The following is a 12639-nucleotide window of genomic DNA, read 5'->3' as shown; positions in this document are numbered from 1 at the left end:
CCGTCTCTACTAAAAATACAAAAAATTAGCCGGGCGAGGTGGCCGGCTAATTTTTTGTATTTTTAGTAGAGACGGGGTTTCACCGTGTTAGCCAGGATGGTCTCGATCTCCTGACCTCGTGATCCGCCCGTCTCGGCCTCCCAAAGTGCTGGGATTACAGGCTTGAGCCACCGCGCCCGGCCGGCAATTTTTAAAAGGAAGGTAGTTCTTACTTCTTGAATGATCACATAGACCCTGAGGCGCTGAACCACCTGTGACCACCTGCACCACCCCATGCCACACGAGGCCAAATGAGGGTCCCGAAAAGCCCAGCTCTCCACCTGCCTCCCGGTCCTGGCCCTGTGCAGGAGGCTACTGGCCTCTTGGAGTGGCACAGGTGCAGGCCAAGCCCACCCAACACCCTCCTGGTGGGCCCAGTGTGTGTGCAAGGGGCGGTCCCTCGCCTACGCCCTGGCCCACACGTCCTGTGCCTGTACTTGCCTTGCCAGGGCAGAGCACCCCGGAGTGGCTGGAATGAGGGGTGGGAGGGGGTTGGAGGGGCTGCTACAAGGCAGGCGGCCATCTGCTGTGGTGCTGACGTGTTCCCAGCACGGGATGTGTGCCACCCGTTCAGGCTACGAGAGCCCCAGAAGGCAAGTGCCACTGCAGCCCCATTTACAGGTGAGCAGAGGGCAGGCGACCTGCCGTGGGCCAAGCTGCTGCTGAAGTGGCCGGCAGGCTGGGTCCACATCTGGCTTGAAGGGGCCCTGCCCAGTGCTGGGGCTGCCCTTGAGACCTGCCCTGCCTCCTTCTCTTCCCTCCACAGCTATGCCGGCTTCTTTCCACAGCTGCGCTACCAGGTGGGGAACACCTATGGGCGTACCACGAGGCAGCTCCTCACAGACCCCAGTGTACAGAAGAGCCCTTGCTCTGTGCTGTCCCCCATGTCCAAGCCCAAGTTCATTGAGGACTTCAGCCAGTCCAAGCCCCCGAGGGTTCCCTGCCGAGACCTGATGGAGCCCTACATTCCCCACTACACCAGTGAGCCGCCAGTCCCCAACCCTGCCCCCTCCTGCGCCCGCCTGCCTGTCCTGGCACTCACAGGCTGCCCTGTTGGTACAGGTCTGAAGCCCTATAAGAACTTTGAGATCCTTGGCCAGCTCCCACCCTTGGAGGTGGACGCCCAGGAGCCGCCAGTGGGAGAGAACATAGCCAGACAGATTCTGCTACCTGCAGGCTTCATGCCCTACCCCCCGCACCCTCCGTGCCCACCAGGCAGGAAGGGGGACTCCAGAGACTTGGGACACCCAGCATACTGCGAAGATGCCTGGAAGAGCACCACTCCTGTCTGCGAGGCCCCCAGGCAGCACCAGGTAGCCGGGGGATGCACCAGTGCCAAGCCCATTCCACTCAGCCCCGGGTTGGAGCTGCACCATGACCTCCGCCCCCTCCCCACTCCAGCTGTACCACTGCCGGAGGGATGAGTACCCACCCCCCGCCCGCCAGCAGGAGACACTAGATGTGGGCAGGTTCCAGCGGCTGCCGCAGCTGGACCACCCCAACCTGATCCAACGCAAGGCCATCTCAGGTGGGTGCGGGCCTGGGTTGGGCTGGACAAGGACACCCCTCCCCACAAGGTTCTTGCATTGTGAGAGTCCCTGAAGAGACTGCCACAGGGGCCCACTTTTCCTGCTCCAGAACGGGCTAGCGGGCTAGGGGGACCTTCTCTGCCTCCCAGCTGCTTCCAGGAGCCCAGCTTTTCCCAAGACGAGGCAGTGCCCTGCCTGCCTGTTCCCATTTGGCCGCATCAGGCAGTCACCAATGTTCAGGGAAGGAAAGGGAGCCTTGCCTGGCTTCCCTGACACGTCTGGGGGCAGGTGGATATGCCCAGGGGAGGGCCAAGGGGGCCTGGGGTAGCCCGCACATCTACCCACCCCCAGGCTATGCTGGCTTCATTCCCCGGTTCGCCTGGGTAATGGGGATGAATTACCGAGACGGTGTCACACAAGCCATGGACGAGTTCGACAAGAACCAGGTAGGAGAGCGCCATCCAGGGCCTGCTCCCAGCTCACACACACATTTCCTCTGCTGCCTGACAGCTTCCCTGGAGAGTGCCTTGAAGGCCAGGTTCCCTGAGAAGCCTGCCTGACGGGGCTCTGCCTGGCTCTCTCCTGTCCCCGCTCTCTCCTGTCCCCGGAGGAGCCACCCCAACTCCTCTCTCCTGAGTCTTGCTTGGATCCCTGCACTCAAGTTTCCGAGTCGGGGGTAGGGGGATGCAGAAGGCTGGGAGCATGAACAGCTTCCCCCACGGGGAGTGCCGGCCCTCCGGCCAGGCCGCCACTGGGAGAGTTGACTATCTGGTTGCCTGCTGGGGAGGCAGCTTGTCAGCACCTGTCTGTCTCCCCAGTTCCTATTTAGAAACCCCCACTGTGACCTGGGTGAGAAGCTGCCTGGAACACACTGGCCCAGCAACCACATCTACAGCAGCCAAGGCCTGATCCCCTTCTACATGGGGTTCATCCCCTGTGAGTACAGGGCGGGAAGGGTCACACGGACACACCCTGGCCAACGTGGGGAGGGGCAGCTGTACCTGCCCACCCTTCATTGCTGGTTCAGGACCACCCTTCTGACCACTGTTACCAAGCAGGGTCCCACCTTGGTTGGGGTAGGACTGTCTGCCATCCTCCCTACCCCTTTCGGAAGGGGGCTAAAGTCCCAGACACAGGCCAACGGGCCCCGAGGTTGGGTACCCAGAAAGGACAGGCCTGCCTTCAAAAAGCAGGTTTCCTACCAAGCAGATCCCCAGGGCCCAGGGCAGCCCCATGCTTCTGAGGCCTGGGTGTCCAGCCCCTGCTGGTCCCTGGGCACATAAGCCCAGCTCAGCTGCAGCCTGGCTCCCCGCAGCCATGCAGGACAACTACGCACTGACGTTCGGCAACAGCACCCGGAGGGCCTACTGGAAGGAATGGGCGAGGCGAAACCGCACACTATGAAAATGCTTTAATGGTGGTGTCTGTACAGCATGGGATGAGGACAGGGAAAACAGCAAGTGCACACACAGCGGGACAGGCCACAGGACAGGCTGGGAGTGAATAAAGAGTTCGCACTGCTTCCCTGCTTTCCCCGGTGACTGAAGGGTCTAGGCCACCTCCTCCTCAGCCTCCTCCTCGAACTCGCCCTCCTCCTCGGCCGTGGCGTCCTGGTACTGCTGGTACTCGGACACCAGGTCGTTCATGTTGCTCTCCGCCTCGGTGAACTCCATCTCGTCCATGCCCTCGCCCGTGTACCAGTGCAGGAAGGCCTTGCGCCGGAACATGGCCGTGAACTGCTCGGAGATGCGCTTGAACAGCTCCTGGATGGCCGTGCTGTTGCCAATGAAGGTGGCGGACATTTTTAGCCCCCGGGGCGGGATGTCACAGACAGCTGTTTTCACATTGTTGGGGATCCACTCAACAAAATAGCTGCTGTTTTTGTTTTGGACATTAAGCATTTGCTCGTCCACCTCCTTCATGGACATGCGGCCCCTGAACACGGCAGCAACCGTCAGGTAGCGGCCATGGCGGGGGTCACAAGCAGCCATCATGTTCTTAGCATCAAACATCTGCTGGGTGAGCTCGGGCACGGTCAGGGCCCGGTACTGCTGGCTGCCCCGGCTGGTCAGCGGGGCAAAGCCCGGCATGAAGAAGTGCAGGCGGGGGAATGGGACCATGTTCACAGCCAGCTTCCGCAGGTCAGCATTGAGCTGGCCCGGGAAGCGCAGGCAGGTGGTGACCCCACTCATGGTAGCAGACACCAGGTGGTTCAGGTCACCATAGGTGGGCGTGGTCAGCTTTAGGGTTCTGAAGCAAATGTCGTAGAGAGCTTCGTTATCAATGCAGTAGGTCTCGTCTGTGTTTTCTACAAGCTGGTGGACTGAGAGGGTGGCGTTGTAGGGCTCCACCACTGTGTCTGACACCTTGGGCGAAGGCACCACACTGAACGTGTTCATGATCCTGTCTGGGTACTCCTCCCGGATCTTGCTGATGAGGAGGGTACCCATCCCAGACCCCGTCCCCCCACCCAGGGAGTGGGTCAGCTGGAAACCCTGCAGGCAGTCACAGCTCTCAGCCTCCTTCCTCACAACATCCAGCACCGAGTCCACCAGCTCCGCGCCTTCTGTGTAGTGCCCCTTGGCCCAGTTGTTCCCAGCACCACTCTGACCTGTGAGAAAACAATCATTTATCAGCCAGGGAGACAGCACTACTGGTCACCAACACCATGCGAAAAGGGCCTGGTGACATGGTGTGAGCTGACCCCAGAATTCACCCTGCACGTAGAGCAAACAGACCCCTCAAAGTGAAAAGACGGCAGCCTACCCTGCTACGGATTAAGTCAAGGGCCAAACCTGAGAGCTTAACAAACCCCTCCCCGGGGAGCGGGGGGGCCACTGCCAATTCCCAAGGACAGAGTAGCAGCCATTGCCCCCAGCTCAGCTCCCTGCAGGGAGATTACGTGTGTGGCAGCTCCTCGCCTCGGCAGACAGCTGGACCTTGCTCTCAAAGCCGATTTAGGAGAGGGGATTGAGTGGCTCAGAGGAGAGCGTCCAGGGGGCCGGGCTGCGCAGTTCCCACGGAGGTGCCCTTGGAGCAGCCCCTTGACCTTTGAGCCGCCGCCCAGCCCCCAGCCGCAGCTCACCGAAGACGAAGTTGTCCGGCCGGAAGATCTGCCCGAAGGGCCCCGAGCGCACGGAGTCCATGGTGCCGGGTTCCAGATCCACGAGCACGGCGCGGGGCACGTACTTGCCGCCTGCGGGGACGGGAGAGCGTCAGCCAGGGCAGGGGCCGCGGGGACCCCGGAGGGCGGTCGGGGAAAGGGCCGGGGCCTCACCGGTGGCCTCGTTGTAGTACACGTTGATGCGCTCCAGCTGCAGGTCGCTATCCCCGTGGTAGGTGCCCGTGGGGTCGATGCCGTGCTCATCGCTGATCACCTCCCAGAACTACAAGGGACGCGGGCGGGCCCGGGCGGGTCGGGGCTGAGTCACCGCGGCCGGTGCGCAGGGAGGCAGCCCCGCCCCGGACGGGTGCGGCAGCCCGGCCCTCCCCGCCCCTCCCCCGCCCTGCGCGCCTTGGCCCCCGGGTTCCTGGGGGCTTCGGTCGCCAGGCTCGGCCCAGTCCCCGCGGAGGGGGCCCGGCGGCCGCAATGCGGGGACGCCGCCCGGCCGCTGCTGCCGCCATCTTCCCCGGCTGCCCGCCCGCCCAACCCGGCAGGCCCGCGCTGGCCCCAGCGCCCCGGCAACTTACCTTGGCGCCGATTTGGTTGCCGCACTGCCCGGCCTGCAGGTGCACGATTTCCCTCATGATGGCGGCGGCGGCTGGGACGCGGGCGGAAATAGAGAAACAGAAGCGGAGGAGCGGGCGCGCAAAGTGCTACAACCGACGCTCCGCTAACGTTTATATATCCTCCGCGCCCGCCTCCGCCAGCCTCGGATTGGGCTGCCAGAACGAGGCTGGCAAGCTCCCTCGTTTGATTGGTCTCGCCCTCGTTAATCGAGCCGCCTAAGGTCCGCCTTTTTAAGCCACTTTGATCTTTATTGGTCAGCCGCAGCCTCCTATCTCCCTATCACAATCCACCCCGGGCGCTGCAGTGCTCCGTCCATTGGGTGTTTCAAATGATTGATTTGCCCTCTCATTGGCTGGCTGCCGGGAGCACGCCGCCAGGCTGGCGCTATTGGCTGCGCTGGGTCAGCGTCCTGGTAACCGCCGCAGTGCCGCGGGAGGCGCGCGAACGGGGTGGGGCGCAGGCACGGGCTTCCGGTCGGGCGGCGGGCAGCTGCGCGCCGGGCGCCGGGGGAGGGGGGGCCCGACGGGCCTCGGGCAAGCGCAGTCCTGGCTCTGAGCCGGGGAGGTTCTTTCGGGAGCTGGGAAGGGCAGGCCCGGCGGCGGCCCCGCGTCCAGAGTCGCGCCCTCGCCGGCCCTGCGCCGGGACACGGCAGCTGTGCGCTGGGTCGGTTCTGGAGCGGGATCCGCACGGAACGAGCCCGGGGCCTCCAGGCCGAGGAGGCTGCGATGCCTTAAAAGCAGAAAGATACACGGGCTCGGGGGCTGCGGCGGTGGAGGGGAGCGCACCAGAGTCGCAGAGGCCGCGGAGTTTCCTGCTCCTGGGTCCCGCACGCCCACTGCCCTCGCGGTCGGGTGAGGGGAGCACGTGGGGGACGTCGCGCCCCGAGGGCCTGGGCGGAGGGGAGGGGAGTGGAGGGGCGAGGCCTCCCCCGCAGCCGCGCGCCCTGCCCTGTTGTGGAGACGGCGCTGGCCGTTCGCCGGTCGCCTTGGTACCTCGGCCCCAGGAGTGCGCGAGCTCCTTGGAGACCAGGACAGCGCCCAGACCTCCCCCGGCGGGTAGGCCCCGACCTCTGGGCTCCAGGGCGGGTATCCCAACCACGGGTCACCGCGCTGGGGCTGAGACATACTTCTATTAGTGCTTTTCCTAATTTATGACTTGATTTCTACCTGGGTGGGAAAAGAAACTTCTAAACAAAATGAATTACATGTGGTTGCGCCTTTAATCAGTCTGTTTAAAAACAAACGCGCTGTATTTTTGTAGCATTTTTATTTTACTTAATTTATTATTTTGAGGCAGTCTTGCTCTGTCTCCCAGGCTGGAGTGCAGTTGCGCGATCTCGGCCCCCCCAGATTCAAGCGATTCTCCTGCCTCAGCCTCCTCAGTAGCTGGGACTGCAGGCACCCGCCACCACGCCAGTTTTTGTTTTTTTGGTAGAAATGGGATTTCACCATGTTGGCCAAGCTGGTCTCAAACTCCTGACCTCAAGTGATCCGCCCGCCTCAGCCTCCCAAATTGCTGGAATTACTGGAATGAGCCTTCTGTATTTTTGTAGCTTTATTCTTTTTTTTTTGAGATGGAGTGTTGCTCTTGTCGCCCGGGCTGGAGTGCAGTGGCCCGATCTTGGCTCACTGCAACCTCCGCCTCCTGGGTTCAAGCGATTCTCCTGCCTCAGCCTCCCAAGTAGCTGGGATTACAGGTGTGCACCACCATGCCTGGCTAATTTTTTTTTTTTTTTGAGACAGAGTCTCGCTCTGTCGCTCAGGCTGGAGTGCAGTGGCCTGATCTCGGTTCACTGCAACCTCCATCTCCTGGGTTCAAGTGTTTCTCCTGCCTCAGCCTCCCGAGTAGCTGTGATTACAGGCGCCCGCCACCACGCCCAGCTAATTTCTGTATTTTTAGTAGAGATGGGGTTTCACCATCTTGGCCAGGCTCGTCTCAAACTGACCTTGTGATCCACCCGCCTCGGCCTCCCACAGTGCTGGGATTACAGGCGTGAGCCACTGCATCTGGCTGTATTTTTGTAGCATTTTAAATAAATTACACTATCAGGTCTGCCCTGAGAGTCTTCTGTGCTCTGGCCACTGGGTATCTGTCTCCCAATTGAAGGCTTTTGGAAACAATATCTGCTTATGTATTTTTCTGTTCCTGGAGGGACCGCACCTCTGTCTTCACCACATAGTATGCGATACCGAAAGTCGGGATACGCAGCACCAGAGCATGCACGGGAATCAGCATTGTCCTTCCGGGGTGAGGGCCTGCAGCTGTGCTCACCCCTCGGGGGTCTGTTGCCAGTTTGCCATCCTGTCCAGGAGGGTGGCCTTCCCCACAGATCAGTCCAGGAAGACGGGCCTGGCTTCCAGCGACCACTGTGACACAGGCCTTGACCCTCAGAGGGACTGGGTCCTGCAGTGGCCTGAGGGATGCACAGGTTGCTGCCAGCCATCCGAGGGTTCTCCTAGTGCCCAGGGCATCCTGGGGTCCTGCAGAGTAGCTCAGCTATCCAGGCAGTAGTCAGGGACATGTCAAAACCTCATAACATTGAGTTGTCACAAAGGGGAGGAAGGAGAAGCTCTGGGTTTTTTTTCCCCAGTGAGCTGTGCAGAGCGCCCGACTGAGGCTGCTCTTTGAGGTGTGTGGCATTCCTGCACCTTGTCAGAGTCTCCCAACCCCTCTCTGGTAAAGGCTTCTGCTTCGTGTGACCAGTGCCCACAGGGCTGGGAGGTCAGTGTGCCACCCCTGTTTCACAGGTGTCACCTGCCCAGGTGAGAGCCCCAGAGCTCACCATGGCACCAGCTGGCCCGCTTTGCCCTGGCATTGCCCTGGTGAGGTGGACACTGGCTGGGGACAAGACAGCAGTAGACACCCTGAAGCTTGGGCCTGAGCCCAGCAAGGACAGCAGCTCCCCCGGTTGCACAAAACTGGTTGGGGGAGGCTCTGCAGGTCCCTACCCTGAGCCAAGGTGCCCTGCTGCAGGATGGAGAGGCAGGATAGTATGGGGCAGGAGGATCAGCTCCTGGGGCCTGGGGTCCATGGCCAGGCAGGATACAGTCCAAGGAGGGCCAGAAGGGCAGGGAAGCGGGGCAGGCGTGGCTGTGGGAGTGCTGGGTGCCTGCCCTCCTGCGCCTCCTGCAGCTGTTGGAGGATCCACAACAAAAGCTCTGTTTACCGGTGGCCATGGTCCCAGCGGGAGGGTGTGTTACGGCCAGGCAGGGGCAGCAGGCAGACAGTATTGGCGGCCTTAAAGGACCCGGCGCCCAGCCTTTGTGGGAGACCTCACCTGCCCTGGAAGGACAGGTGCATGGGATGCTTCCTCCCCCTCTCCACAAGGGCCTCACTGATTTCCCCCAAAGGGCAGGGGAACTCCCGGGCCCCTCAGTCTCCCCAGGGGGTTAGTCAAGCCTGTTCCCTACATGGTTGCCAGACGGTTCCATGAGGCTGATGTCAGGTCCACAGGGGTGTCCAAGAATCACAGGGCTGTGGGAACCAAAGCTCCAGCTGCTGGGGGTCCCGTTCTCTCTCGAGTCCACCCCCGAGGCCCCGCGGCTCCCAGAGCAGGTGGTCACCTCCCTCCGTGGGTGAAATCAAGGCCCAGGAGGCCTAGGAGTTTGAGGGGTGGCTGGGGCAGAGGACCTAGGGAAGACTGGGGGCCAAGGGGACAGAGGGCCTCCGTCATGAGCGGAGGCTAAAGGAATCTGAGGGTGGAAAAGGACAGAGCCACAGAGGAGAAATGGCCATGGGGCCCCCTCAGGCCTCGTCTTCCTGAGCGGCTGCACCCCTATCCCCTAGTGGGGTCTGACCAGGCAATCCTGGGAGGCTCCGGGAAGAGATCAGGGCTGCAGGGCTGAATTTCTGGATGGGAGAACGTGACTGGCCACAGCAGCAGACTCAGAAATGAGCAAACTAGACCTGTCCCTGACGGGGCCGGCCCCTCCCCTACCTGTCTCTGTGCCTGACTGAATGCTCCAGTTCCAGGGTAACCCAAAGCTTTCTTCCCTTGGTGGGAGTGGGGGTTGGGTTAGGGCTGTGGGCAGCTCTGGGCTAGAGGTGGCAGGAGCCCCCCCCAACCCTGCCAACTTCCCAGGTGTCCAGTTACCCATTCACCGGCGGACAAGCCTTCCTGTGTGGAAACTCGACCACACAGTGGAGGGAGGGACCCTGGCCCACAAGTCCTCCCCATGGGTGCTGTCCGCCCTCCTGGGCCCACCCCACGGACAGGCCTTCCCGGGACAGGGTCTCATTCTCTATGGCAGTGCCAGGCCTCAGTGCACCCCAGCCTGGCGGCGAGACCGGCCTCCTGGTGTGTTCTGGGAGCTGAGCACCTGTGGTGGCCCAGCCCTGTGGAGAAGCGTCCCCGAGGGGCCCAGCCCAGGACTGGCTGAGAGACACAGAGGGCAGACGGACAGGGGGTGCCTCTGGGACCACCCAGCCCTCCAAGCCATTGGGGTCCCTTCTCACACCCCACACACCTGATGGGACTCCAAGCCGCACCCCAACCATGACCTCCGCCGAGAGAGAGGGGCTCCGGGGTCCCCCACACCCCGCGCCACCAGCCCTGCTCCCTGCTGGCTGGGCTCTCCCCTGCACCCTCAGGAGGGGTACCAGCTCCCACTGTGGGAAGTCCCCACCCCCCAGGCCCACCATTCCTTGGGAGCTTCTGTCCCCAGCGGCCGCCCTGAGAAACACACGCCGGGATGGGCGGGCTCCTGTGCCTGAGCCCCAGACCCCGGAGCGTCCACCAGGAGGCAGCATCGGGCCGCTCCCCCACGTGCCCAGGAGGCCCCTGTCTAGGGGAGTGAGGACTGCCACCCCAGGTAACAGCGTGGTTTATTTGCACTGAAGGGGAAGCAGGTGACCGGAGGTCAGCTGCCATGGGGACCCCTCCCCCAAGGCCCTCCAGAGCCCTCCCAGCCGGGGAGGGTGGGGTGGTCTGCGCAGCAACTGCCCCTCACAACTGCTGGGAGGCCAAGACCTCAGGGTTCTCGTAGCAGTGGGCCTCTTTGGTGGTGGCCTTCGGGGGGCTGCAGACATTGCAGGGGCAGCAGCGGGTCACCAGGCGGTCCCAGGGCTCCAGAGAGTGAAGCCAGAGGGGCAGCCAGGCCCAGGAGCGCAGGCGGGCAGGCAACCAGGCCGGCCGGTGCCGCTGTAGCACAGTGACCAGGATGATGAGGAGCACCAGCCCCACCAGGGGACCCCCGACAGCGGCCAGCACCGTGCCCCCTGCCAGGGAGAGCCCGAAGGCCGCCAGGGGCAGCAGCAGGAATCCAAGCAGCAGGTAGACCCCAGCCACCCAGCGGTAACGGGCAGTCACCGCCCCGAAGTGCCTGGCCAGCGGGATGGGCAACCGCAGTGCAGGCACCAGGTACCACAGCAGGATGCCGGCCAGGTTGAAGAAGAAGTGGATGAGGGCGACCTGGGGGTGAGGGGGCTGTCAGGGGCCTGGGCCCGACGAGGTGGGGTCACCGGGGCCCAGGAATCCTGCCCTCCTCCACCCTACAGAAGGGGCCCTAAGTTCAAAATTCATCTCGCTCCACGGCTGAGATAGCCGTCTGGGGGGCGGACTGTGGCCAGATGAGGACACGCTCCCCACACGCCTCCCGCACACTCCTGGGAGCTGCAGCCCAGCACCCCCAGGCGCCGACTGCATCACTGCTGCCCTCAAGGGGGACCCACCAGGGGAAGCACCCTCCGACTTGGCTCTGCCTGTGCCTCCTGCCAAGAGACCCCCTTCTCCTCAGCCCCCAGTGTGCTGAGCCTGCACAGCCCATGCCCTGGGGGGAGGAGGCACAGGGCCACAGGAGGGGAGAACACACAGCCCCTCCAGGGGCTGCCAGACTTGGAGTCCACACACAGGTGCAGTCTGGAGGGCTTCCTGCAGGGGGTGGAGCAGGACCCTGCACCGGGAGGGTCTAAGTGGACAGAGACAGGGCAGAGGCAAGAATAAGGGTGGGTTCCAGGGGGCGCTGCGCTTGCCTCTTCCTGTCAGCGGCGGCGGAGCATAACCCGGGGTTTCGGGAACTGAACCTGTTGGGCCTCTGAGCAGCAGGCCACAGACGGGCTGTTTTAGAGGGAGAACCAGCTGGACTAACTGAGACTGGGGGTGGGGCACAGAGCTGGGGGCTCAGACTGGGGGAAGTGTCCTGGAGGTGGAATCACAGCCTGGGCAGTGCCAGGGCAGGGCCCAGCACCGGTGGGACTCAGCCTTTGCAGATGGGGCTTGGAGGGTCGTCCAGATGGGGACCTGCTGGAGGTGAGTGGCTGCTCCTTGAGGGAGCAGGGGTTGGGGGAGAGCATTTGAGGGTGCTGGAATAGAGGGGCTTGGAGCCCCCTGAGACTCCGGGGGTAGGCCCCCAGGGGCACAGCAAAGAGCTGAGAAAATGTGGAAATGAGGAGGTCTCACGGGAGGAGGCGCAGGGTGGATGTGAAATGTGCGCAGGACCCGTGGGGTCCAAGGAGACGGAGTAGCAGGGCTGAGGTTGGTGGCCAGGGAAGGGGTCCGGGAAGGTGGGGGCACATCCAGCCTGGGACCCCCAGGCTGGTGACACATGCCTGTCTGTGGGGCTGAGAGGAAGCCGGCCAGTTCTGGCAGCGGGACCGTGGGGGGCAGTACCTGCAGGGCGCTGAGCATCCTGTCTGCGGGGCTGGCCAGGGCGGCCAGTAGGGCCGTGGTGGTGGTGCCGATGTTGGAGCCCAGTAAGAGGGGGTACGCCCGGTCCAGACTGATCACCCCGACCCCTGGGGGAACTGGGGGTCACCACAGGGCCCCAGCCCGAGCCCCCATTCCAGAGGCCCCTGTCCTGCCTGCTCACCCATGAGGGGCACGATGGCCGCCGTGAAGACGCTGCTGCTCTGCAGTGCGAAGGTCAGGCCGGCGCCCGCGAGGAGGGCCAGGTAGCCCCCGAGCCAGCCCAGCGGGAAGGGGAAGTCTGTGGGGGATGCCGGGTTAGTCCTGGCCGGCGCCCGCAAGGAGGGCCAGGTAGCCCCCAAGCCAGCCCCAGTGGGAAGGGCAAGTCTGGGGGGGATGCCGGGTTAGCCCTGGCCACCGTACCTCCTCCCATGCCCTCACCCGCATTGATGACTGTCCTCACGGCCCGGGCCACGCGGCCACGCAGCACAGAGTTGAGCAGCTTGACTATGAGGACCAGGCAGCCGCAGAGCACCAGCAGGGAACCGGCCAGCAGGATGCAGCCCACGGCCAGGTCCGTGAGCTCTGTGCCCGCAAACAGGTGGCGGCCTGGGGGCAGGGCAGGGGCAGGTGAGGGGGAGCCTGGGGGGCGGGTCGAGGCAGGTGGGCCTCACAGGCAGCCTGTCCGCCCGGGCTGTGCCCTTCCTCTCCGTGCAGGG

The 12639-nt window shown here is 63.4% G+C and overlaps 3 protein-coding genes across 3 annotated transcripts; 1 reads left to right on the top strand and 2 right to left on the bottom strand.

Moving 5' to 3' along the window:
- The first annotated feature begins 594 nt into the window (after nucleotides 1-594).
- On the top strand, nucleotides 595-3090 carry FAM166A (family with sequence similarity 166 member A). Its single transcript, XM_023199298.1, has 7 exons — nucleotides 595-632; nucleotides 806-1020; nucleotides 1102-1352; nucleotides 1441-1567; nucleotides 1920-2014; nucleotides 2387-2504; nucleotides 2884-3090. Exons 1-7 carry the CDS (start codon nucleotides 595-597, stop codon nucleotides 2970-2972), a joined length of 933 nt encoding a protein of 310 aa, XP_023055066.1. The 3' UTR covers nucleotides 2973-3090.
- On the bottom strand, nucleotides 2965-5460 carry LOC111532042 (tubulin beta-4B chain). Its single transcript, XM_023199297.1, has 4 exons — nucleotides 5259-5460; nucleotides 4846-4954; nucleotides 4654-4764; nucleotides 2965-4179 (listed from the first exon to the last, which is right to left on the bottom strand). The coding sequence occupies exons 1-4, from the start codon at nucleotides 5313-5315 to the stop codon at nucleotides 3119-3121; spliced, it is 1338 nt and encodes a 445-aa protein (XP_023055065.1). The 5' UTR covers nucleotides 5316-5460; the 3' UTR covers nucleotides 2965-3118.
- Nucleotides 5461-10105: 4645 nt separating this feature from the next.
- Nucleotides 10106-12633, bottom strand: LOC111532969 (sodium-dependent phosphate transport protein 2C). Its single transcript, XM_023199911.1, has 5 exons — nucleotides 12595-12633; nucleotides 12362-12529; nucleotides 12105-12221; nucleotides 11906-12030; nucleotides 10106-10708 (listed from the first exon to the last, which is right to left on the bottom strand). Exons 3-5 carry the CDS (start codon nucleotides 12106-12108, stop codon nucleotides 10244-10246), a joined length of 594 nt encoding a protein of 197 aa, XP_023055679.1. The 5' UTR covers nucleotides 12109-12221; nucleotides 12362-12529; nucleotides 12595-12633; the 3' UTR covers nucleotides 10106-10243.
- Nucleotides 12634-12639: the final 6 nt, after the last annotated feature.

Source organism: Piliocolobus tephrosceles, unplaced genomic scaffold, assembly GCF_002776525.5.
Source record: "Piliocolobus tephrosceles isolate RC106 unplaced genomic scaffold, ASM277652v3 unscaffolded_14486, whole genome shotgun sequence".
NCBI classification, from domain to species: Eukaryota; Metazoa; Chordata; class Mammalia; order Primates; family Cercopithecidae; genus Piliocolobus; species Piliocolobus tephrosceles.
The sequence above is the reverse complement of the archived record's forward strand: the minus strand, read 5'-3'. Positions and strand labels throughout refer to the sequence as shown.